The sequence below is a fragment of the Indicator indicator genome, chromosome 3 (genome assembly GCF_027791375.1).
Source record: "Indicator indicator isolate 239-I01 chromosome 3, UM_Iind_1.1, whole genome shotgun sequence".
NCBI classification, from domain to species: Eukaryota; Metazoa; Chordata; class Aves; order Piciformes; family Indicatoridae; genus Indicator; species Indicator indicator.
This window is the reverse complement of record NC_072012.1, coordinates 1,852,462-1,879,629: the sequence shown is the minus strand read 5'-3', so window position 1 is coordinate 1,879,629 and position 27,168 is coordinate 1,852,462. Positions and strand designations below refer to the sequence as shown.

Sequence of the window (27,168 nt, the reverse complement as noted above, 5' to 3'; positions counted from 1 at the left end):
GTGAGCAGAGCCTGTCCCCTCCCTCTTGACCCCCAGCCCTCAGATATTGATAAACATTTATTAGATCCCCTCTGAATCTTCTGATCTCCATCTTGGCATGAGAAGTTACAACACAGGCTAAATTTATCAGCAGTTTCAACTGACTTCAGTTAACTTCTATCTGTTTTTCATAAATGACAGCTGAGTGAAAACCTGTTTTTCAGTATCCCCCTCCACACACACAGAGAATAAATAAATAATTAAAAAAAAAATGAAAAGCCTGAAGATTGGTTGAATGTGTCCAGAGAAGGGCAACAAAGCTGGGGAGGGGTCTGGAGCACAGCCCTGTGAGGAGAGGCTGAGGGAGCTGGGGGTGTTTAGCCTGGAGAAGAGGAGGCTCAGGGCAGACCTCATTGCTGTCTACAACTCCCTGAAGGGAGGTTGTAGCCAGGTGGGGGTTGGGCTCTTCTCCCAGGCAACAGGGACAGAAGGAGGGGACACAGTCTCAGGCTGCCCACAGGTGTCTGCCCTTCCAGTCCCTCGCCTTTGCCCCCTGCTGCTCCTCATGTGCTTGCTTTTTCAGCCTGATTTTTGAGCTGTGGCCTCCACTCAGCAGCATGTGCCTGTGAGACAGGCAGGGCAGCTCTGCCCCCTCCCCAAGTGCTGATATCCTTCTCTGTGCATGGCCTAACCAGCTGAGCTCTGAACAACTTCAAGGTCTAACATTCCATTGCTATACATCATTATGTACCCAGCTGCTCTTCATTTCTACTAAAACACCCCACATGGACTGGTCTTTAGCCTTGGGTTGTTGGGGCTTTTGTATATTACATGCTTCTGCTTCTCTCTCCACTCTTCTGTCTGTCATTTATTGCCCCCTCCCTTCTCCCAAGTTCATTTGAGGACAGGATTTTGAATCTCTCTAATCTTCTGTGTATTACTGTCCTATATTTTTCACTGCCACCAACTGACTAAATATAAATGGAATTAATTGCTTTGTCTATGTCATCAAAAGACAGTACATAAATTCAACCTCAGCACTCTGATGGAATTTGATGCCTGATTTTGGTTTTGCTCTGAATTCTTCTACCCCAGAGTCTGCCTGGATCGGCAGCCCCAGTTCATACCCTTCCACCCTTTGATGGTAATGCCTCCCTCATCTTAGCTGCTGTTCTGTACAAATGTGACCTGTTGCAATATGCCTTTCGCAGCATCACAGAATGTCAGGGGCTGGAAGAGACCTCAAGACAGCATCCAGTCCAAACCCCCTGCCAGAGCAGGATCAGCCGGACCAGATCACACAGGAACACATCCAGGCAGGGCTTGAATATCTCCAGACAGGGAGACTCCACAACCCCCCTGGGCAGCCTCTTCCACTGTTCTGTCATCCTCACAGGGAAAAATTTTCCCTCCTGTTTCCATGGAACTTCCTATGCCTCAACTTCCACCACTGCCCCTTGACTTACATCAACTGCATTTAGTTTAATTGAATTCTTCAGTTCTAGACCTCTTAATAATAATATCTTCACAGAATCACAGAATGCCAGGGGCTGGAAGGGACCTTCAAAGCTCATCCAGTCCAACCCCCCTGCCAGAGCAGGAGCACCTAGAGCAGATCCCACAGGAACACATCCAGGCAGCTCTTGAATAGCTCAACAGAGGGAGACTCCACAAACCTCCTGGGCAGCCTCTTCCAGTGTTCTGTCACCCTCACAGGGAAATAATTCTTCCTCCTGTTTCCATTGAACTTCCTATGCCTCAACTTCCACCACTGCCCCTTGTGCTGGCATTGGGCATCACCCAGCAGAGCCTGGCTCCAGCCTCTGGGCACTCCCCCTGCACATCTTTAGCACCAGCAATGAGGTCACCTCTCAGGCTCCTCCTCTCCAAGCTACAGAGCCCTCAGCTCCCTCAGGCTCTCCTCAGAAGGAAGATGTTCCACTGCCTGAATCATTTTTGTGGCTCTGTGCTGGACTCTTTCAAGCAGTTCTCTGTGGTCCTTCCTGACCTGAGGGGCCCAGAACTGGACACAATGCTCCAGATGTGGCCTCAGCAGGACAGAGTAAAGAGGGAGGAGAACCTCTCTCAACCTACTAACCATAGTCCTTCTAATCCACCCAGGATGCCCTTGGCCTTCTTGGCCACCAGAGCACATTGCTGGCTCATGGTCAGCCTCCCATCCACCAGGACCCCCAGGGCCTTTTCCCCTTCACTGCTCTCCAACAGCTCAGTCCCCAACCTGTGCTGATTCCTGGGATGGTTCTTTCCCAGGTACAAGACACTTCCCTTGCCCTTGTTGAATTTTGTTCCACTTTTATTCTGTATTTGTCATCTCAGATTGCAGGTGCCCTTCTCCAGGATCTTAGGTTTAAAATGCCTGACTCTCTTGCCCTCTCTCAACTACATTCAAGCTTCCTGAGCAGTCAGTTCCTCCCTTTATTGGTGCAAAGCCAGAGGTGCAAGGTTTACTGCTCTGATGCTTGTAATTTTCATGTAATCACATTTGCAAAGTGCTAGGTTGAGTTGCTTTACTTTCCCATAAGGATGTTCTGTGTGTACCCACAGCCAAAACTCAAGGAGCCTTTTCCTGTTCATTCATCCCACGTTTGCTGTGCTTTATAAAGCTTTTTGTCTTGCCTGTGTGTGCCTCTGCTGAAATGAACTGCTTGGATGCAAGAGAGACAGATCAGCTGCCCTTGCTCTGGCAGTGAAGTTAATCATCAGCTCCTGAGCACTAATTTTTGTGCTTTTAAATAAGAGTTTGGGATTTTTTTTTTCTTTCTTTCCCTCTCCAGTTCTCTGCTCCATTCCCCATCTGGTGCTGTTATGTTCCAGTTGGAAGCACTTTGGGTGGAATTGCAGACTCAAGTGCTAGCTGGACAGCCCTTGGGCTACTGTGAACATCTCTGCTGGCACTGTCAGCTCTGTGTGTGTAGCAACCTCAGTTTGGAATTCTGGGGTGAGGGAATCATAGAATCATGGAATTGTCAGGGTTGGAAAGGACCTCAGGTTGCTCAGAGCTACATCCACAGACCCCATCTGGAGTATTGCATCCAGTTCTGGAGCCTCTGTTACAAGAAGAATCTGGAGGTGCTGGAAGGTGTCCAGAGAAGGGCCACGAGGATGAGCAGAGGGCTGGAGCTGCTCTGCTCTGGAGACAGACTGAGAGAGTTGGGGCTGTTCAGTCTGGAGAAGAGAAGGCTCCCAGGAGACCTTCTTGTGGCCTTCCAGTATCCGAAGGGGCTACAAGAAAGCTGGGGAGGGACTTTTGAGGGTGTCAGAGAGTGATAGGACAGGGGGGAATGGAGCAAAACTAGAAGTGGGTAGATTCAGATTGGATGTTAGGAAGAAGTTCTTCCCCATGAGGGTGGTGAGACACTGGCACAGGTTGCCCAGGGAGGTGGTGGAAGCCTCATCCCTGGAGGTTTTTGCAGCCAGGCTGGATGTGACTGTGAGCAACCTGCTGGAGTGTGAGGTGTCCCTGCCCATGGCAGGGGGGTTGGGACTGGATAATCCTTGAGGTCCCTTCCAACCCTGCCAATTCTGTGATCTCCCAGGGACAGCATTCAAAAACACTCACTTTAAAATAGATTTTAAAACCTATTCTGCTTGGATAAAGACTGGCATGGATGCTGTACAGGAATTTAAAGCATATACCTTTGCTACCCAGCTTTTCCTTCTGTATTAATGAAGTACTGGCTGCAGCTAAAGGTTTGGCACATCACATCATGTAATCACTAGCCCAGGGTGGTTATGGAAACTGTGATGACTTCCCAAGTAGCTATGTCTGAATTAGCTGAGGACTGGAAATTACACAGCAAATAATTATTTTTTTAGAAGCAGTATCATTGATCCTATTTTTAAGGAAATGGAGTGAGAAAAAAAAAAAACTTAACAAGGATGCTTAGGGGACTTGAGCATCTCCCCTGTGAAGAGTGACTGAGAGCCCTGGGGCTGTTTAGTCTGGAGAAGAGAAGGCTGAGAGGGGATCTGATCAATGTCTCTCAAGAGCTGAGGGGTGGGTGTCAAGGGGAGGGGGCCAGGCTCTTTTGGGTGGTGCACAGGAATAAGCCAAGGAACAATGGAGACAAACTTGAACAGAGAAGGTTTCAGCTCAACATGAGGAGAAACTTCTTTACAATGAGGGTGACAGAGCCCTGGAACAGGCTGCCCAGAGAGGTTGTGGAGTCTCCTTCTCTGGAGACTTTCCAACCCCACCTGGATGCATTCCTGTGGGGACTCCCCTGGGTGATCCTGCTCTGGCAGGGGGCTTGGACCTGATGATCTCTGGAGGTCCCTTCCCACCTCTAACGTTCTGTGATATTTTATGCCAACAGAATTGTTTCTAATGAGATTGTTTTCCAATATTTCCCTTGAGTCTTCAGCAGCTCCTTCAAAACACTGTTCCAGCTTTAATTTGTGAAAAGAGGTATTGTTGGGATGAGGGGAAGAGGGGGATGGTTTAATGCCATCTAGAGTGTACCACAACACTTGCACTCTTACTTAGTAATTGTGCCTTATATTGTCTCTTTCCCAGACATTTCCCTCCACTGGCTCTTCTTCCCCTTTGGAGCTTTCCATTCACCCTCAAAAAATCCTAATTTAGACAATCCAATATCACTCTAAACTCATTATTTCAGAGACTTTAATTATCCCCTCTCAGCCACACATGAATAAACAGAAGAGAAAAAAAGTCAGGGCAAGTTATCCATGGCACAGACCCCACAGGCAGCATATGAACCATCCCTCTCTTGGCTTTATTTGCCCATGCAGGGACCATGTCCCATGATCCTTGGGAAAAAATCAGCAAAGCTGTGGGAAATTCCATGCAAGTTCATCCTGGTTTGCTCCACTCTCAGACTCCTGCTGCTTTCCATAGCACAGCTGTGGGAGTTGTTGCAGACACTCTCTGGAGGCAGAAGCAAGCACACAGGTATTGGTGCTGCTGGCACTCTTCATCCCTGGCACAGTCTCTACAGAAAATAAAGTTGTTGGCTGCATACAGTTCCTGTCCCCTCCTCTGACCACTCTAGTAAGCCAAAAATGTTTAGTCCAAAGGGTGTTCACACAGAGCAGCAACAGGGTAAGGGTGCAACATTGAATCTAGCACTGCTCCAGCTCTGGTCTAAGGCTCTGGTCTAAGGCTGTGGCTTGGCCTTTCCTTGGCTTTCCGCCCCATAGGTCTGTTGCAGGATGAGAGTGATTACAGAATCACAGCACGTCAGGGGCTGGAAGGGACCTCCAGAGCTCATCCAGTCCAACCCCCCTGCCAGAGCAGGAGCACCTAGACTACATCACACAGGAACACAGCCTGGCAGGGCTTGAATATCTCCAGACAGGGAGACTCCACAACCCCCCTGGGCAGCCTGGTCCACTGTTCTATTGCCCTCACAGGGAAAAAATTCTTCCTCCTGTTTCCATGGAACTTCCTATACCTCAACTTCCACCACTGCCCCTTGTGCTGGCATTGGGCATCACCCAGCAGAGCCTGGCTCCAGCCTCTGGGCACTCCCCCTGCACATCTTTAGCAACAGCAATGAGGTCACCTCTCAGGCTCCTCCTCTGCAAGCTAAAGAGCCCTCAACTCCCTCAGCCTCTCCTCATAAGGAAGATGTTCCACTCCCTTCATCACTTTTGTGGCTCTGTTCTGGACTCTTTCAAGCAGTTCCCTGAGGTCCTTCCTGACCTGAGGGGCCCAGAACTGGACACAATACTCCAGATGTGGCCTCAAGCAGAGCAGAGTGGATCATGACTCTTCAGAATGGAACCAGAATCCTCCCTGCAACCACCTCTGTCCTAACCACATTTCAGAGCCATTTATGAGGCTGCACTTCCAAACCTGACTTTCTTTATGTCTTACCTCAATTTCCAAGCCCTTCAAGAATTTATTCTGCTTCCTGGAATGGAAGAGCTACTGTCTGCTGACACCTTTGCTCTAAATGTCAGTGATGTGTTCTTTGGCATGGGTTTTGCATACATTTCCTTCTGGTGCTAATTAGCAGCCAGTTATCCTGAACACTTTGAAGGCAAAACTACAGCTGGAGGCAATTCTGGCACTGTGTTTCTTCTTGGTCTCTACATTTCAGTTGAGAACATCTTGCTGCAGTGTTCTGTCACATGAAAATTCATACAGCTATATCTCTGCCTAGTTTGCTCTGCCTCAAGTTTGTTTGTTTGTTTTTTTTCCTAATAATCACATGAGGCTTACTCAAGGCTCATGGAGGGTTCTCTCTGTTCCCACTGCACAGAGCTGTGTGGGACTTTTTACTTTAGACCATTAGGCTCCCCAGGCACTCAGGCTCAGGACTGTAACTGCACACCCAATCAATCCCAGGCTTTTCCCTGAAGCATTTATTTTTTTTTTATTTTTCCACTTTCTGGGTGCCTTCTTTTCATATTTTGATTACATTAGACTCATAGAATTGTCAGGGTTGGAAGGGACCTCAAGGATCAGCCAGTTCCAACCCCCCTGCCATGGGCAGGGACACCTCACACTCCAGCAGGTTGCTCACAGCCACATCCAGCCTGGCTGCAAAAACCTCCAGGGATGAGGCTTCCACCACCTCCCTGGGCAACCTCTTCCAGTGTCTCACCACTCTCATGGGGAAGAACTTCTTCCTAATATCCAATCTGAATTTCCCCATTTCTAGTTTTGTTCCATTCCCCCCAGTCCTATCACTCTCTGACACCCTCAAAAGTCCCTCCCCAGCTTTCTTGTAGCCCCCTTCAGATCCTGGAAGGCCACAAGAAGGTCTCCTGGCAGCCTTCTCTTCTCCAGACTGAACAGCCCCAACTCTCTCAGTCTGTCTCCATTGCAGAGCAGCTCCAGCCCTCTGCTCACCCTCCTGGCCCTTCTCTGGACACCTTCCAGCACCTCCACATCCTTCTTGTAACAGAGGCTCCAGAACTTCTTGTAACAGAGCTCCAGGTGGGGTCTCAGCAGAGTGGAGCAGAGGGGGAGAATCCCCTCCCTGGCCCTGCTGGCCACACTTCTCTTGCTGCAGCCCAGGCTCTGCTTGGCTCTCTGGGCCTTTTCCTTAGATACTGTCTTGAACCACAATTTTCTTCTTTTAGGTGATAGTAATATTTTTTTCAGTTGAAAAATTTAGCCTTTTGAAACCCTCTAACAGTGAAGTGCATCTTGCCTACAAGAAGATGATGGCATGCTAGTGATTATTTTTAAGAGGGTTTCATTGCAGATATGTGCCTCTCAGTCCACATGACTTCAGCAGCAGACTTTACCTGCTGCTGCACAACCATTTCAGTTACTCTTTAAATGATGGATTGGCAGGTTGGGGCAAAGTTCAGGAAAACACAGCTGTCAGCCAGGCCCCCAGTGCTTTTCCAGCTGTTCAGGTAGCGTGCCTTGAGACAGCAGTGTGGAATGTGGGGTGTCAGGGAGTGACAGGACTGGGGGCAATGGAGCAAAACTAGAAATGGGGAGATTCAGATTGGATGTTAGGAAGAAGTTCTTCCCCATAAGGGTGGTGAGACACTGGAAGAGGTTGCCCAGGGAGGTGGTGGAAGCCTCATCCCTGGAGGTTTTTGCAGCCAGGCTGGATATGGCTGTGAGCAACCTGCTGGAGTGTGAGGTGTCCCTGCCCATGGCAGGGGGGTTGGGACTGGCTGATCCTTGAGGTCCCTTCCAACCCTAACAATGCTATGATTCTATTCTATGAGAATCCACAAGGCACAATTAGTTATGACTTTTACATCTTTTTAGCATTCAGGGCAATGCTGTTAATGAAGGAATAATCAGCAGAGTTTTCTTTAATCCAGTGCATTGCTTAATGTGAATCATCGAGCAAGGGAAGCACAGCCTCTCTGTCCCCTTTAGCTGAGAGATATCCATAGGGCTCTGGATGAAATATCACAGAATCACAGAATTAAACAGGTTGGAAAAGACCTCAGAGTTCATTAAGCCCAACCTATCACCCAGCACCTTCTAATCAACCAGACCATGGCACTAAGTGCCTCATCCAGGCTGTTTTTTAAACACTTCCAGGGATGGTGACTCCACCACCTCCCTGGGCAGCACATTCCAATGGGCAATCACTCTTCCTGGGAAGAATTTCTTCCTCACATCCAGCCCAAACCTCCCCTGCACAGCTTGAGCCTCTGTCCTCTCCTTCTGTCACTGCTTCCTGGGAGAAGAGCCCAACCCCCACCTGGCTACAACCTCCCTTCAGGTAGTTGTAGAGAGCAATGAGGACTACCCTGAGCCTCCTCTTCTCCAGGCTAAACACCCCCAGCTCCCTCAGCCTCTCCTCCCATAACCATGAGTTTGCCAGGGTCAGATAGAAAAATCTATAGCAAATCATAAAGTCATAGAATGGTTTGGGTTGGCAGGGACCTCCAAAGGTCATCTAGTCTAACCCCCTGTAGTGAGCAGGGACATCCTCAACTAGATCAGATCAAACCTGACCTTGGAATGGGGACTGAATTACCTCCCTGGGCAACTTCTTCCAGCATTCCACCCTCATGGGGCAGAACTTGGTCCTAACATCCAATCCAAATCTACTCTTCTCTCATTTCAAACCATTAGTCCTTGTCCTACCACTACAGACCTTTGGCAGTAGTCCCTCTGCAAGCCTTCTTGTACATGCAGAACCCAAGCATTCACACACACTTGAATTCTAGCTTAAAAGTATTTTTCTCCAAAGTGTAGAATGTTTGTCACCATAGGAATAGATCTGCATGGCTGTGTAAATCATTACTGTGCAGTTCCTTCTGGGCACCTGAACAATCCTCAGATCTGTGTGTCCTGCCTGTGAACAAGCACAGCTCACTAAAGGGTTGACTTACATCAGCTGCATTTAGTTGAATTGAATTCTTAGTTCTAGTCCTCTTAGTAATAACGTTTTCACAGAGTCACAGAATGTCAGGGGCTGGAAGGGACCTTCAAAGCTCATCCAGTCTTACCCTCCTGCCAGAGCAGGAGCACCTAGAGCAGATCCCACAGGAACACATCCAGGCAGCTCTTGGATAGCTCCAGAGAGGGAGACTCCACAACCCCCCTGGGCAGCCTCTTCCAGTGTTCTGTCTTCCTCACAAGGAAAAAAGATTTTTCCATGGAACTTCCTATGCCTCAGCTTCCACCACTGCCCCTTGTGCTGGCACTGGGCATCACCCAGCAGAGCCTGGCTCCAGCCTCTGGGCACTCCCCCTGCACAGCTTTAGCAACAGCAATGAGGTCACCTCTCAGGCTCCTCCTCTCCAAGCTACAGAGCCCTCAGCTCCCTCAGGCTCTCCTCATAAGGAAGATGTTCCACTCCCTGAATCATCTTTGTGGCTCTGTGCTGGACTCTCTCAAGCAGTTCCCTGAGGTCCTTCCTGACCTGAGGGACCCAGAACTGGACACAATGCTCCAGATGTGGCCTCAGCAGGGCAGAGTAGAGAGGGAGGAGAACCTCTCTTGACCTACTGGCCACAGCTCTTCTAACCCACCCCAGGATGCCATTGGCCTTCTTGGCCACCAGAGCACATTGCTGGTTTTGCTGCACTGCTTTGCCTCCCAGCTCACTCTGGTTACTCAAATTACATTTTGACATCATCTCATCTCATTTCCATGTCCTAGCACTTCCCTGCTGGCTCCTTTACTACTGACCTTTCTTACAATGTATTACCCATACCTAAAACATCATTTTGCATGCCAAGTCAACTGTGCACTCAGTGTGGAGCCTTGGTAACAGCAGTAAAGCTGATGATCTTTTCTCAGGTGTCACTAATGGTGCAGGAGTCCAGATTTCCCTCTTTGCCACCTTCCAAGCCATGAATGCAGTGATGTTGACCTCAGTACTCAAAAAGAAAGAGAACTCTCTTGGGTCTTTGCTGGCATTTCTGCTCTTCACATGATTGACACTCCTTGATTCATACCCTGTGCAGCCAAAAGCATCCCCTTCAATCCCCTCCCTACCCTCAAGCCTGAACCTGCCCAGATTTCATTTCTGTTTGAACTTGAGTCCTTTGTGGGTGAAGGAATCTTAACCCTCTGTAACAGAGAGCACCACAAACACTGAGGAGCTGTTTCAGGAGGCTTACTACTAAAGTCCATGCCTCTTTCAAAGTTGGAATTTGTCTAGTTCTTTCCCACAGCCATTGGATCTTATGATACCCATCTGGGTGGCTTGCAGAGTTCACTGCCACAGCTATGCCCCCTTCAGACTGGAATCATAGAGTTGGAAGAGACCTCCAAGATCATCCAGTCCAACCTATCACCCAGCCCTGTCCAATCAACCAGACCATGGCACTAAGTGCCTCATCCAGGCTGTTTTTAAACGTTTTCAGGGATGGTGACTCCACCACCTCCCTGGGCAGCCCATTCCAAGGGCAGATCTCTCTCTCTGTGAAGAACTACCTCCTAACATCCAGCCTAGACCTCCCCTGGCACAGCTTGAGTCTGTGTCCTCTCCTTCTGCCACTGTTGCCTGGGAGAAGAGACAAACCCCCACCTGGCTACAGCCTCCCTTCAGGTAGTTGTAGACAGCAATGAGGTCTCCCCTGAGCCTCCTCTTCTCCAGGCTAAACACCCCCAGCTCCCTCAGCCTCTCCTCACAGGGCTGTGCTCCAGACCCCTCCCCAGTTTCATCTGTGATCAAGTCACTCCAGCAACTTAACTGTCCTGGACTCAAAAGTCTTCCACAGGAAAGCACATTTCAACTGCAGCAGAAAACAATTACTCTTCTCAGATCCTCCAAGCATGAATTTCATTGCAGAGCCATAAAGCATGGTTTTTTCGTAGTGCTAATATTTAATTTAAATGTTAATTTGTCATGCTGCTTCTGCAGCCTCATCCTCTTCACAGCAGGGAAAGGAGAAGCCCTTTCCTTTGATAGCTTGCATTCAGGCTCTCTTAATTTATGCCACAGATGACTTGTGGCTGGCTGGCACTTTGCAGAGCTCCTGCAGAGTCTCTAGAGGGAAGGTTTTCCTTGACCTCTATCATAGTTCACAGAATCACAGAATGGTAGGGGTTGGAAGGGATCTCTGAATTTCATCTAGTCAAGGCCCCCTGCCAAAGCAAGAGCACACAGGAACACAGCCTCCAGAGACAGAGACTCCACAGCCTCTCTGGGCAGTATGTTCCAGTACTCTCCCACCCTCAAACTGAAGAATTTTTTCCTTATGTTTCCATGGAACCTCCTGTGTTCCAGTTTGTAGCTATTGCCCTTTGTCCTGTAACTGGACACCACTGAGAAGAGTCTGGCTCCATCCTCCTGACACTTGCCCTTTAGATATTTGTAAGCAATAATGAGATCCCCCCTCAGCCTGTGCAGGCTAAGCAAACCCAGCTGCCTGAGCCTTTCCAGTCCCCTAATCATCTTAGTGGCACCCTGCTGGATGCTCTCCAGAAGTTCCTTGCCCTTCTTGAACTGGGGAGCCAAGAACTGGACACAGTATTCCAGATGAGGCCTCAACAGGACAGAGTAGATGGGGAGAAGAACTCTTCCAAATGTATCCCAGGATGCCATTGGCATCCTTGGCCATGAAGGCACATTGTTGGTTCGTGGTCAGCCTGTTGTCCATCAGGACTCTCAAGTCCTTTTCCCCAGAGCTGCTCTCCATCAGGTCAGCCCCCAGCCTGTACTGATGCATGGGGTTATTCTTCCCTAGAAGCAGTACTCTACACTTGCCCTTGTTGAATTTAATGAGGTTTTTCCCTGCCCAGCTCTCCAGCCTCACTGGATGGCAGCACAGCCTTCTGGTGTGTCAGCCACTCCTCACAGTTTTGTATTGTCAGCAATATTGTCCCTTTGTCCAGGTCATTGATGAAGATGTTGAACAGGACTGGTTCCTGGGAAACACCCTGAGTCACAGACCTCCAACCAGACTCTGCCCCACTGAGCACAACCTTCTGAGCATTGTCCTTCAGTCAGTTCTCAATTCCCAGAATCACAGAATTCCAATCCACACTTCTTAAGGCTGTCTGTGAGGGTGTTGTGGGAGATGCTGTCAAAAGCCCTGCTGAAGTCAAGTTCAACTGTCTAAAGCCAAGGAAGATACCTACCCAAATTTTGCTGAGAGTGCTGTAGAAGTTCTTGAAAATGCTGAGCTTGAGATGCCTCAAATGGTGCTTCACTATAAGCCTAAACAGAAACAATATCTGAGCTAAATGAAGGTGCTGCTAATTAACACCACCATGGAGAACCTGGTAGTTTACTCTCTAACTGGGATCTTGGCTCTTGTAACAGGTCAAAAACTGAGAGCACCCCTTCACAGAAATAACAGCCAGGAGAGTTTTGCTTCTGTGAGGAATACCTGACAAGATACCAAATCATTTTGGTTCCTTAGCTACCAGAAGTGCTACAAAACAACAATGGGAATAGCAAAACCAAGTCATGATTAATACCAGTGCCATGCCCCTGCACCTCTCCTCTGGCTCCACTAAGGTAGAGGACTGGTACTTAAAGAATGAAGCCTATCCTTGCCTGTCCCAGTTGGAGCTGGGTGCTTTAAGAAAGACCACAGAGTTAGAGAGCTCCAGAAGCTGGAGTGTGCAGAGTGCCCAGCCCAGTGGGTGAGCACAGGAAGTTAGTTATCTCCCCCCATAGAGCCTACATCACTGTAAAGCTGCCTGAGAAGTCAGTTGCTCTCTCTTCCTTCCTCTGCACATCCCTGGATGCAGTGAGCTCCCTTATCTGGTGTGGGGGGAGGATGCTTCCAGCCTTATCTGTGGCTTTCAAGGCCAAACTGATTTTTGCTGCACAATATTGACCTGCTTGGCCCTAGTCCCAGGGACTGAGGGAAGGCAGTTTCAGGTCTGACCAGCCTGAACCCAGCCTAGCAATGGGAGGGAGGAAAGAGCCCTGGGGCTTATGTTGAACCCCAGGTTGGGGGAGAAGGAGTCCAAGGGTTTGGTCTGATTTGGTGGAGGGTTTTGTGTGAAGCTTTTGGCTTAATGAGCTTCTGTGTTAAACCCAGACCCTGCCTTCCTTTGTATTTCCTGTGCTTCGCTGTGCTCACCACTGTGCATTGTAACATTGCAGGACTGTAGCTTGTGAAAAGCTTTCCCATTGAAACTTCCCAATACTCCAATCCTGTGTGTGGAGAGGTCTGCTCTTGCCCCGGGGGCATTAGAACAGTCTGCCCTGCTCTGAACCACAACAGTGCCATGCAGTCTGTCCCTGTGCCAGACACACAGACACAGTGCAGTGTCAGTTGGAGGTGGGAGAATGGAAAGCACTCAGTGCTGCCGCCACCCAGGGAGCAATGTGAAGAGCTGCTGGGCAGTCCCAGAGCAGCCAGAGCCCTCTGCCCACCCTGCTTGCATTCAGCAGTGCTCACAGACAGCTCTTGGGAAAACCAGCCCAGGGTTTCCCCAATTTAATATTGACATTAAATAGATAAAATGTTAAGGTAAAAACATTTCCGGGGGCATTCTTTTTGGTGGGAACTCTTGCACAGTTAAGGAAGGAGGCTGTGCAATGTATGTTTTGTGTTTCCATCAGGAACACTGCAGTTGTTCAGCAGATTTTTTTCTACAGTGGAAATCATTTCAATTTGAAATTTCAATTTCAGTTACAGACCATTGCTTGAAGGCTTTTCTCCTTTTCTCACTGAGTCTTAAATTTGCAGGATTAAAATCTGTAAACAACAGACTGAGTTACCTTGCTTAATTTCACTTCTTCTCTTGGTTACTTAGATCCCTATGTGAAGATCCACCTGATGCAGAATGGCAAGAGGCTGAAGAAGAAAAAGACCACAATTAAAAAGAACACTCTGAACCCCTACTACAACGAGTCTTTCAGCTTTGAAGTACCATTTGAGCAAATTCAGGTAATGTCAAACAGGGTTTTGTCTTTCCTCTGCATTCCTTTTCTCAGCCTTCATAAATATTTAAAAGGGATCTTGTTAATTATCACATGTACATGCCTGAATTAGCACCTAGGTGCCAGCCCTGGGTGAGTGTGACTGCTTCAAGAGGGAGATGAGAAAATGCAGAGGACTTAGGAAGCTTTGATTCATCTGTGAGAAATGGGCAACTGACATTTCCTGTTAACAGAAAGGATTATAAATAAATAAATTAAATAAATGAATAAATGAATAAATAAATAAATAAATAAGGAAACTCCACAAGGAGTTAATGAAGGAATATGCCAGAAGGAAAAAAGCATAAGGATAAAAGAAATGGCATATATAGCAATTTCCCCCAAATTACTTCAATTATCCTGGAGAAGAGGAGGCTCAGGGGAGACCTCATTGCTGTCTACAACTCCCTGAAGGGAGGTTGTAGCCAGGTGGGGGTTGGGCTCTTCTCCCAGGCAACAGTGACAGAAGGAGAGGACACAATCTCAAGCTGTGCCAGGGGAGGTTTGGGCTGGATGTTAGGAAGAAATTCTCCCCAGAAAGAGAGATTGGCCATAGGGAATGTGCTGCCCAGGGAGGTGGTGGAGTCAGCATCCCTGGAAGTGTTTAAAAACAGCCTGGCCATGGCACTTAGTGCCATGGGTTAGTTGATTAGATGGTGTTGGGTGATAGGTTGGACTCAATGACCTTAAAGGACTTTCCCAGCCTGGTTAATTCTGTGTGATTCTGTGATTGTGTAATTAATAAGATGTCATCATCAATTCAATTTTCGTTCCCTGTGCATTTATGCATCCTGTTTGTTGAAAGCACTGCAGCATCCCTCTTAAGAAAAACACATAGTTCAGACACAACTTTTTTTGCCAGTTATTCCCACCCCATTTGGGGAGGGACTTATTAGGGTATCAGGGAGTGATAGGACTGGGCGGATGGAGCAAAACTAGAAGTGGGAAGATTCAGATTGGATATTGGGAAGAACTTCTTCCCCATGAGGGTGGTGAGACACTGGAAAGGTTGCCCAGGGAGGTGGTGGAAGCCTCACCCCTGGAGGTTTTTAAGGCCAGGCTGGATGTGGCTGTGAGCAACCTAATATCCAATCTGAATCTCCCCATTTCTAGTGTTGCTTCATTCCCCCCCAGTCCTATCACTCCCTGACACCCTCAAAAGTCCCTCCCCAGCTTTCTTGTAGCCCCCTTCAGATACTGGAAGGCCACCAGAAGCTCTCCTGGGAGCCTTCTCTTCTCCAGACTGAACAGCCCCAACTCTCTCAGTCTGTCTCCAGAGCAGAGCAGCTCCAGCCCTCTGCTCATCCTCACGGCCCTTCTCTGGACACCTTCCAGCACCTCCAGAACATTTCTTGTAACAGGGGCTTCAGAACTGGACACAGTACCCCAGGTTTGGGTCTCAGCAGAGTGGAGCAGAGGGGGAGAATCACTTCCCTGGCCCTGCTGCCCACACTTCTCTTGCTGCAGCCCAGGGTGATGCAGCCATCCCATTGCTACAGGCAGATCAAGCACATGTTTTGCAACATGTCAGACCAACTGCTTCCACAGGTTGCAACATCTCCAAGCCATTTCAGTCCAGAAGATGCTTATTGATGCCAACTAAACTGGTGGTGCAAGTGCTTATTAGAAGAGGTGGTGCTTTCCACTAGCACCTCTTGGGTTTTGCAGTGCAGCTGTTCCTGTAATGTACGACACAAGGACAAGAGATGGTCACGTTTCTCTGTAGGTTTAAGGTGGAGACCACGAGACGAAAATCATCTCAGAATTTATCTTCTGTGCCTGGCTGTTCTTACATCTTTATCACAGTATCATAGTGTCACAGTATATCAGAGGTTGGAAGGGACCTCAAGAGATCATCAGGTCCAACCCCCCTGCCAGAGCAGGATCACCCAGGGCAGTCTGCACAGGAATGCATCCAGGTGGGGTTTGGAAAGTCTCCAGAGAAGGAGACTCCACAACCTCTCTGGGCAGCCTGTTCCAGGGCTCCACCCCCCTCACTGTAAAGAAGTTTCTCCTCATGTTGAGCTGAAACCTTCTCTGTTCAAGTTTGTCTCTGTTGTTCCTTGGCTTATTCCTGTGCACCACCCAAAAGAGCCTGGCCCCCTCCCCTTGACACCCACCCCTCAGCTCTTGAGAGACATTGATCAGATCCCCTCTCAGCCTTCTCTTCTCCAGACTAAACAGCCCCAGGGCTCTCAGGCTCTCTTCACAGGGGAGATGCTCAAGTCCCCTAAGCATCCTCCTGGCTCTCCCTTGGACTCTCTCCAGCAGGTCTCTGTCTCTCTTGACCTGGGGAGCCCAAACTGAACACAGGATTGCAGCTGTGGTCTGAGCAGGGCAGAGTAGAAAGGTAGAAGAACTTCCCTAGCCCTGCTGGACACACCTTTCCTGATACATCCCAGCATCCCATTGGCTCTCTTGGCCACAAGAGCACATTGCTGTCCCATGCAGAACTTGCTGCCCACCAGCACTCCAAGGTCTTTCTCCATGGAGCTGCTCTCCAGCAGGGCAGCCTCTAACCTGTCCTGGTGCCTGCTGTCATTCCTCCCCAGATGCAGGACCCTGCACTTGTCCTTCTTGACCTTCCTGAGGTTTGCCTGCAGCCAGCTCTCAGCCTGTCCAGGTCACACTGGATGGCAGCACAGCCTGACAGGTGTCAGCCACCCCCCAGTTTTGTATCATCAGAACTTGCTGAGGGTCCTCTCAATGCCCTCAGCCAGGTCATTGATAAAGATATTGAACAAAACTGGACCCAGTACTGATCCCTGGGGACACCACTGGCCACAGGCCTCCAAGGTGACTCTGTGCCACTGATGACAACCCTCTGAACTCTCTTGTGGAGCCAGCAATTCTGCTGTGGAGCCAGTTGTATAGCAAGGAAAATGATATTTTAGTTACAGTGCTCATTGTGCTGTTATGATTAATACACACACACAAAAAAAGAAAGAAGGAATCTAATAGTAACCAGCCCCCAAGCTTATGCTTACTTTTTATATCTGTGATTATGCACCATGCATCTAAATCATAAATGTTCATTTGGGGAAGTGCCATCAACATTAAGAGTGAGTGTATTGCAAACAGCAACACTGAGACATCATTTCGGCATCTAGAAATACTTGCTTTGGGATATTGCCTTTTATTGTGAGTGCTGTGGGGAGGAAGAGTCTTGAGTTTGATGCAGACTTTTGACATCAGCAGCTATATAAACACTTCAGTGCCTGTTGGAATCATCACTTTCTCTGGGTCAGTGCATTGTTCAACCTTGTAAAGGTTTTTATAGTGTTAGTGCACTTCTGTTTGCTCTCCTGACTGATTTAAGTCAATCCTTTCATGTCCCTTTCTAAATGAGTGGGCTTAAGTTTTATGAGCTGCTGTTGTTCCTTCTGGTCTTGCTTCAGTAAACTCAGGGAGAATTGGTGACAATGTTCTCACAAGTCACAAATGATGCTCTGCCCTGCTGAGACCACACCTGCAATCCTGTGTCCAGTTTTGGGCTCCCCAGCTCCAGAGAGACAGAGACCTGCTGGAGAGAGTCCAAGGGAGAGCCAGGAGGATGCTTAGGGGACTTGAGCATCTCCCTGTGAAGAGAGCCTGAGAGCCCTGGGGCTGTTTAGTCTGGAGAAGAGAAGGCTGAGAGGGGATCTGATCAATGTCTCTCAAGAGCTGAGGGGTGGGTGTCAAGGGGAGGGAGCCAGGCTCTTTTGGGTGGTGCACAGGAATAAGCCAAGGAACAATGGAGACAAACTTGAACAGAGAAGGTTTCAGCTCAACATGAGAAGAAACTTCTTTCCAGTGAGGGTGACAGAGCCCTGGAACAGGCTGCCCAGAGAGGTTGTGGAGTCTCCTTCTCTGGAGACTTTCCAACCCCACCTGGATGCATTCCTGTGCAGACTCCCCTGGGTGATCCTGCTCTGGCAGGGAAATTGGACCTGATGATCTCTTGAGGTCCCTTCCCACCTCTAAGATACTGTGAGACTGTGATCCTGTGATAGGGTAAGAGGAAATGGCATCAAGTTACACAAGGGCAGGTGTAGGTTGGACATTAGGAAAAAGTTCTGTACCAAAAGGGTTATCAAACACTGGAACAGGCTGCCCAGGGGAGTGCTGGAATCACTGTCCCTGGATGTATTTAAAACCCTTCTCGAGCTGGTGCTCAAGGATATGGTATAGCAGTGGCCCTGGTAGAGCTAGATAATGGTTGGACTTGATGATCCTAGAGGTCTTTTCTTCTAAGACAAACAGACCTCATGAGCCTGGTTTTGTAGATATGCTTGAAGAGTCAGTAACTTGTAAAAGATAAATCTGTAAGCACTGAAATGAATCATTCTAGTCAAACTTCTGATGGCACATGTGTTCAAAGCCTTCAATCTAAAAACCTGATGCTTGAGAATAAAATATTTTTCTAGAATTAAAATGTGTTTCAGGGCACTTCTTCCTCCAGTTCAGGAAACTCACACTGCAGGAAGGAGCTGCCTGTATTTATTGTGAGATGAGAAGGACTCAGGAAAAGAACTGTGAAAATACATCTTTGAAAACTTGCTTGAGGAGAAGCATTTGCAGTTCAGTAAAATCAGACTGAGGCTGTTACCATCTTAAGTGTTCCTGGGGAAGAACACTACTGAAACAAAAAAAAAAAAAAAAAAGAAATAGCTGTTTGTGCTCTTCAGACAAAAATACTAATGAGAGGAGAGGAATGTGTAGGTATGCACACAAATGGCCTGGCTGGAACATCACCTCCCTGTGTGCCCCAGACTAAGTGAACAAAAAATTGTCTGTGAGCTGTGACAGATGGGCTGGCACAGGTTTTGTGAGCATGGTTTAACCCTGTTTGCCAGAGGTCACTGTTCCTACAGCAGAAGTGGAACTGCAACACTGCCTGAGTCCTAGGTGCTGGTGGTGTGTCAGAGCCCCAGGACAGTGGTTTTGCCTCTGTCTAACAGTAGCCATAAGGGCTAGCTTCTGAATTTCTCATAAGGTGACTGATTAGCATGCTGGAAGAATGGGTAAGGGTTGTTTAGAAGTAGAAAAGCAATTAACAGAGTGCAACGTCACAAACATTAACCTGATGTAAAGCTCTTTCTCAATTTTAGCTGCTAACTCCAGCACAGGAGGTTCCACCTAAACATGAGGAGGAACTTCTTCACTGGGAGGGTGACAGAGCACTGGAACAGGCTACCCAGAGAGGTTGTGGAGTCTCCTGCTCTGGAGACTTTCCAGCCCTGTCTGGATGTATTCCTTTGTGACCTGTGCTGGATTCTATGGTCCTGCTCTGGCAGGGGGGGTTGGAATCAATCTCTGGAGGTCCCTTCCAACCCCTAACATCCTGTGATCCTGTAACTAACTTAAACAATAATTATGTGTTAAATTGTACTATTTTCAAATTGGCTTACCTTCAGATCTCCATTTTAGCCATACAGACTACTTGCAGTCCATGTCTTCAATAACAACAACAGCAAAAATCCCTAAGCAGTTATTCTGTTAAAGAGAAAAATCAACCTCGAGTGCCATAGGAAGGTCTTTGATGCAAAGGGGCAAGCTTCAAGTTAACAGGGAGGTCATGAACTTGAGTTTATTTGGAAGGCTCACAAGAAGCCCAGGCAAAAGTCTGAATTTAGAATCATGGAATCTTCCAAGGCTTAGTTTCAAGTCACTGAAAAGCACACAGAAATACTTGCATGGAGGGTGCTGTGTCTCAGCAGCAGGAGTAACTGTAATGGAGAAATGCCCTGACTGAAGGCAGGAAGCATTCTGGCAGCAAACATAGAGCTGCAGTAAGACAAATGGACATTTTCTGTGGATGTGTGAAGTGTCTAGAACTAAAATTTATTCCAAATACCACATATGAAGTCTAAATATGTATATGAGAATAGCAATTGGAACATTCTGTAGGGGCTGCCATGTCATCATAAATCACAGAATGATGGAATCACAGAATGGTCCAGGCCAGAAGGGACCTCCAAAGCTCATCCAGTCCAACCTCCCCACAGTCAGCAGGGACATCTAGACCCAACTGAACCCTGAATATCTCCAGGGAAGGGAATTTGCTGTTCACTCCCCCAACCACCCCCCCCCTCCCCATACCTCCCAGCTTCCCTCCCCCCAACCTAGGACTGAATTGCACAGCAAAAATTAGCTTTGCCAAGGCCACAGGAGGCTGCAAACCTCCCCCACACCACAAGAGAGAAGGATCCACACTGGGAACAGAGAGAAAAAAGGCAGAACAGACAGAACTGTCCATTTATATAGGGGAGATGCAGGAATGCTGGGATAGACTCTCAGAATTGTCAGGGTTGGAAGGGACCTCAAGGCTCAGCCAGTTCCAACCCCCCCTGCCATGGGCAGGGACACCTCACACTACAGCAGGTTGCTCACAGCCACATCCAGCCTGGCTGTCACAACCTTACTCCCCTCATGGAGTCTCCACTGTCATCGCCTGTCCCAATGACAGTCGATCCCAAAGAGTCATCCGCGGCCACCGTCCCTTCACTGCCATAGTCTCACAGCTCTTTTCCTCTCTCGTTGCAGAAGGTGCAAGTTGTTGTGACTGTTTTGGACTATGACAAGATTGGCAAGAACGATGCCATCGGGAAAGTCTTTGTGGGCTACAACAGCACCGGGGCAGAGCTGCGGCACTGGTCAGACATGCTGGCCAACCCTCGGCGGCCCATCGCCCAGTGGCACACCTTGCAGCCCGAGGAGGAGGTGGATGCCATGCTGGCCGTCAAGAAGTAAAGTTGATTCCGTTTGATTCAATCGTGAAGAAGAAGAGAAAAAAAAAAAGGAGAAGAAAAAACAACAACAAAAAAAAAGCCTTTTCTGCATTTGCCCACATAGTGCTCTTTAGCCAGTATCTGTAAATACCTCAGTAATATGGGTCCTTGCATTTCCATGTGCTCCTGACACAATCAGTCGTCCTTTTCGGTCCCCCTTTTGATTTGCACAGATTTAAATGTAGAGAGCCCTACTGAAGGCGCTTCATTTCACCCTCTCCCTCCTCCCCCAGCCCCAGCCACCCCAGATCTACTCTTCTTTTAAGCAATATGATGTGTAGATAGAGCATGACAGAAATTATTTATTGTATCACACAGGTTGTATATATATATACACACACACACACACACACACACCAGTATGCTGAGAATTTATTTCTAGTTTGTGTATTTGTATGTTGTAAGGCGTTTCCTAATCTGTGTATATCTAGATGTTTTTAATAAGATGTTCTATTTTAAATTATGTAAATTGACTGAGATATAGGAGAGCTGATAATATATTATAGGGTCAACTATTGTATCGTCTGCATTCCAGAAAACAAACAAACAAGCAAGCAAGCAAACAAACCAACCAAGCAAAATTCCAACTTGTAAGGCACTAGTAGAGTTACACTGACATCTTAAAGGACAACTTAAATCTGAGCTTTCAACTGGACCATCCTAATGTCCTATGCATCCACAGTGAATCTTGGAGTGGCAAATCCAATTGGGTTAGACTTCTTTCACAGGCAACTTAGCATGATCTGAGCAGCTCCATGGCTGACCTCAAGGAGATGTAGCCAGAAGCCAGGGTGTAATTTGTTTTGTATATATTCTGAAGCAAACACATAGCAGACTGAAAAAAAAAAAAAAAAAAAAAAAAAAAAGGAAAGGCTTTAGATTTGAAAGTTGAGGAGGAAGCAATTCCATAGGAGGCAACGATTTCATCTAACATACAAAGTAAGACCATGGCAGAGGTTGTGCAGGGAAGGAGGGGGGAAAGGGGGTGGAGACGCAGCAGTAGCGAAATGCCGCCGTAAGAAACAAGAGTAGCTCTCCGTCATCACCTTTATACAGAAAATTTGCATACTGTGAATTCCATCCACGACTTCACCTTATAATGAGTTTGCACATTAGACTTTGTAACGAAATATTTTGTTATACTAACTCAGATTAGAAGGAATGCAGAATATTTTTTAGACGCAGCCGTGTGGGTTTATTATACGAAGTAGTTTCATGGTGAACAAGACAGTATTGTTAATCCCATCAGAAGAGATGACAACAACAACAACAACAACAAAATTTAGCCATAGTTCTAAATGCACTTCAAAGTAAGCCAAAAGAGAACAGCTAGTGACCTTTTATATACTATTTATACTTAAGTTTTAATTTGTCCTTTAAAAAAAAAAAAAGAAAAAAAAAAAAGGTGGAAACAAAGAGCAAGTTCCAGAGAGAACTGAAGCAACCTCTTCTGTATACTAGATGCTCGTTTCAGGAGGAGTTTTTAAATGTTTTCAATGTTACTATGTAGTAAATGGCACTATAATGAAGCTATTAGTCATTCCATAAGAGTCTTGAAAGACTGCTCTGTGTATCACTGTGACTGCCGTTGTGTGCTTAGAGACGTAGTTTTTTCTCAGTGGATAGCGAACCAATTTATTCCGTAGTGATCTTGTAATGATACTGCCATTCCCTTCTACTGCACTGCCGGAGGAAGGCATAGCACAAGCAGTTCTAGCTGTTACGGACCAATTCAGAACTGGGGAGCTATGCAGGGGACACGGACGCTATACTGGATGGGTTGACCACGCAGCATTTTGTCAAGCCCTGTGCAATACTCTACATTTCCAACCTCCCTCACCCCCCACCCCCACCCGCCCCTCGCTGCTTTACTGTTAGGTAGTCATCTTACAGCTATCCTGCAAATCATCTCAGCTTGGACCATCTCATCAAGTCATTTAGGGCATCGTTTCTTATCTCCTGGGCCGTCCTTCGGGGCCCCTCGCTTATCTTGTCAAGCAGTGAAGGTGTTTAGAGTGCATTGAGGAGTTCACTACTTTCAGCAACGCAAACTACCCCAGAAACGTGGAAACGCTAATCCTTTTGGAGGGAGGCCTGAGAATTGCCCCTTAATGCTCTTGCCTGTTGTATCTGACAGAAATTGTTGAAAGCAAAGAACAAAGATGAATGTAAACAGAGACCTGTGTACTGAAAACTGAGTTCCACAGCCTCCCTCAAGGCTTTGCCTCTTGGAGCGAGGTGTAGCAGCCTGAGAGGTCAGCGCGGTGATGGCCAAGCGCTGACGTTTTCAGTACATTGAATGTAAAAGAAGCAGCAAAGGAGTGGGAAGCAGAATAAAAGTCTGCACCTCTCCCCACCTCCAAAAGTGAGACTAGCAAGACCCACTTTCTTTCTTTTTTACATGAAACATGGAAAAAACACAAGCGAGGCATTTTTCTGATAGGAACAGGCACATACATGCAAAGCATCAAGCTGGAATACTTTCAAAATCTTACCTTTAAGGACCAAACCCCACCAAAGAAAAGCAGACAGTCAGCTTTCCAGCATAAGAACTTCATGGTCTCCAACTTTCAGTTGCTCATTCAGGATAGCCGCAGGTTCAAACTGCCAGGACTGGACTCGTTGTGTTGAGGTATTCAATGCTTTCTCTTCCTACACTGCCAGACTGAAGGTCATCACAGAAGTGGTTTGTAAGGTATAATGATTCCCAGAGACCGAACCTGCCGTGTGACCAAGGTGACATTTTCATCCTCAAAGAAGCCACATGTACCTTTCTGACAAAGCTGTGTGAAGTATTAGAATCTGATGCTGTAGAAAGATCCTAGTTGCCTTTGTGTATATTTACTGCCTGCTTGAGTGTTTCTCTGTGTGGGTTTTTCTCTGTATCTTGTAGAAATGTTTGGGGTGTTCTATCCTGCCATATCGCTCGTGGCCCGCGAGCTGACAACTTTAGCCGTAACTTTACCTTCATTTTTTTGATGAGGTGGTTTATATTTTGTTTCACTTTGTGTAGTGACTTCCCACAGTAGTTTTCCAGTTGTCGGTAAAATAACATACATATTAACACAGATATTCAATAAAAATGTTTTATTTCCTGTTGATTGATCTCCTGGTGTCTCTCTTTGGATCTCAAGGTTTGGAAAGACATTTCACGCCCAGGACTTCAGCACAATCTTAGACTTCAAAGGATCACAGGTATAATAGAACAGCACTTTTCACAGAATCACGAATGCTAGGGGCTGGAAGAGACCTCCAAAGCTCATCTAGTCCAACCCTCCCCTCTGCCACAGCAGTTCACACAGGAACACATCCAGGTAGGTCTTGAATAGCTTCAGAGAAGGAGACTCCATGACATCCCTGGGCAGCCTCTTCCAGGATTCTGTCACCCTTACAGGGAAAAATTTCTTCCTTCTGTTTCCATGGAACTTCCTATGCCTCAGCTTCCACCACTGCCCCTTGTGCTGGCATTGGGCATCACCCAGCAGAGCCTGGCTCCTGCCTCTGGGCACTCCCCCTGCACATCTTGAGCACCAGCAATGAGGTCACCTCTCAGGCTCCTCCTCTCCAAGCTACAGAGCCCTCAGCTCCCTCAGGCTCTCCTCAGAAGGAAGATGTTCCACTGCCTGAATCATTTTTGTGGCTCTGTGCTGGACTCTTTCAAGCAGTTCCCTGAGGTCCTTCCTGAGCTGAGGGGCCCAGAACTGGACACAATACTCCAGATGTGGCCTCAGCAGGGCAGAATAGAGAGGGAGGAGAACCTCTCTCAACCTACTAACCATAGTCCTTCTAATCCACCCAGGATGCCATTGGCCTTCTTGCTGGCTCATGGTCAACCTCCCATCCACTAGGACCCCCAGGTCCTTTTCGCCTTCACTGCTCTCCAGCAGGTCAATCCCCAACCTGTACTGGTACCTTCTTCTTTCCCAGGTGCAAGACTCTACACTTGCTCTTTTCAAGGAGCCGCTTTCATCAGTGCTGTCTGCTGTAAGATGGTCACAGTCAGCAGTGCTTCAGTAGATGAATTCTCCACCTCTGTTGCAGGTGAAGAACTATTACCTAGTTTTCCCAAGAGGATGATTATTTGCCTCCAAAGCCAATCATTGTCTATCAAAACATGGACTGTTTCCTGTACCATGACAAAAACTCCCAAGCAGTTACCCATGCTCTTCAAGCCAGTTGTGTTAGAGCAGCTGTGACTGACATTTTTATTTGGAGAGAGAGGGTATTTTTTTAACCTACATTCAAGAGCTACTTCTAAGGTAGCCATAAAACCCAAGCCTCTTGTAGACTAAACATCATTAACTAAGAGCTTAAACTCTAGAGGGAGGGAGGGAGGGAGGGAGGAGGTATGAGAGGAAAACTGATTGAAAAACTTTGTACTATGAAAGAAATGAAGTTCCTGAGCCTATGAAGAGAAACAGCTCAGAACTCCCCAACAAAACAACCCCAAACCTGTAGTCATGTTTGGTTTATGTAACCATTTCCCCACAGCAATCCCCTCCTTGCTTCTTCCCCAGCCCCAGGAGAAATCTGTTCCGTCCTTTAAGGAACAACATGGTAGCAGCAGTTTAACCACAGGCATTGTTAACATGAGGCCTTACTAGGAGTTAGAGCTCACTGAAAATATTTTCAGGGCTGATCCATTCCCCTGTTAGCACTGCTCAGAAAGTGCCTTCTCTTTGCCTTCTTTTCTCTCCCAGCTCTCTTTTTGGTGCTGTGTTTCTTCATTGTTTAGTGTCAGCGAGCACCAACTGGACTGATGCCACTCTGAGCCCACTTGGTGGTCCTGGTGATTCAGAGAGTGGTTACCCTTCCAAAGCTGTGGATGAGAGGAGGCTTTACATATCTGCTGTGAGGTCTGCAGGGGCTGAAGTAACAGCCTTGTGGTCCAGAGCCAGAGGCAGGTACCCCATTATGGAAGTATGCTGTTGCTTCCTTCTTCACCATCCAAGCTGCTGTGTGACCAGACTAAGTATGTACTTCTCTGAGAAGAGCAGAGTGCCTAAGAGCAGACCCAAATCCATCAAAGTCAATAAATAAAATTACTCTGATCCTGGTCCTGCAGTTCCTGAGAATAGCAAAATGACATCTTTGTCAATCAAACACAGTTCTTCCAGCAGGGCTAATCAGTTAAAGCCAGTCATTACAACTGATGTAAGGGAGGCTGCTTCATAAGATAGCCATTACACTAAGTGGGAAAAGCAGCAAAATTTACCAATTCTGTTCAGATCATTTCACCCCTAATCAACTGTCAAGAAAAACCTTCTTCCCAACTGACAAACTGTAACCAAAGCAAAGGATCTTTTCACATCATGAGTCTATGAAAGTTAATTGCCTGTTAGTTATGCAAAGCAAAAATCAAAACATAATGTTCCCTGATTATTCTAACAGCCAATCCCCCTATTTATTTGTGCATTGGCATTGTCAGGGGTGAAATTCCAAAACACTGGAAGTGATCACTAGTCCATATTCTCTAGCACACCCTACCACTCCTAATTATCCAGCCTTGGGGCAGATCTCCAGATGACAAAATCACAGAATCACAGAATGTTAGGGGCTGGAAGGGACCTTTACATATCTATAAACATGAATGAGAACATATCTATAAACATGAATGAGGTCGCCTCAGGCTCCTCTTCTCTCTCTTGAGGAGGCTTCAAGTATGCTTGCACCATCCTTCAAGACTGTGTATCCCTAGACTGTATGTACATAAGTGAGGCCTCCAACTTTCCAGTGTTCTTGCTTTGGGCCACCATTGTTTTTTTCAGTGATCCCACAGAATGTTAAGGGCTGGAAGGGACCTCAAAAGCCCAACCAGTCCAACTCCCCTGCCAGACCAGGATCACCTAGAGCAGATCACACAGGAACACATCCAGGCAGGTCTTCAATATCTCTAGAGAGGGAGACTCCACAACCCCCCTGGGCAGCCTCTTCCAACGTTCTGTCACCCTTACAGGGAAAAAAATTCTTCCTCATGTTCCCATGGAACTTCCTATGCCTCAAAGATGGTATTCTTGGGAAGGACCTGTACTACTCTGAACAAGAATCAATTGGCTAACATTACCTCCAAACCAAGTGGCTAGTGGAGAAACCATATCACCATATGCCAGTATGCAGTACAGCCAATGAGGTGATGAGCACCACCAGGAAGAGTACATAAGGTTTTATGTAATGTAACCAGAGCCAGGCCCCAGCACATCAACTCCAACCACCCCTGGAAAGGAAATGCATCAACATACCATAGAAAAAAAAGATATGGATGCAAAACTCTTTTAACAAGCTGAATCCTTTTGTTATCTCCATTTCTTGTTATCTCAACTCTGCTCTCTTGGGCCACAAGTTGGGGCACCAAAAATAGACTCTGCTGTGTTTAACATGGTCTGCTCTAAACAAGGCTCACTCCCACAATGGAAAGCAAGAGAAGCACACAAGAAAGCCCTGTGGGTTAAGATAAGGAGAGGGTGTTTAATGGAATGGTGTAATACACAGCTACCTTTGCCTCTTTCACAACAAAAACATGAGCAGCAGCAGAAGGCAGCCATCAAACAACCCACAGCCAGCACAGCAGAAAAGACCAACAGCCCAAAAGCAGAAGCAGCAGCCTGAAACAA

The 27,168-nt window shown here is 47.3% G+C and overlaps 1 protein-coding gene across 2 annotated transcripts in view; it reads left to right on the top strand.

Moving 5' to 3' along the window:
• SYT1 (synaptotagmin 1) overlaps positions 1 to 20,519 on the top strand; it is a 179,833-nt gene extending 159,314 nt beyond the window's left edge. For both annotated transcript variants that reach the window (XM_054399544.1, XM_054399543.1), the window contains exons 7-8: positions 13,622 to 13,755; positions 20,313 to 20,519. In XM_054399544.1, the coding sequence (XP_054255519.1) occupies positions 13,622 to 13,755; positions 20,313 to 20,519 (341 nt within the window). The remainder of the gene's footprint in view (positions 1 to 13,621; positions 13,756 to 20,312) is intronic.
• The last annotated feature ends 6,649 nt before the right edge of the window (positions 20,520 to 27,168 follow it).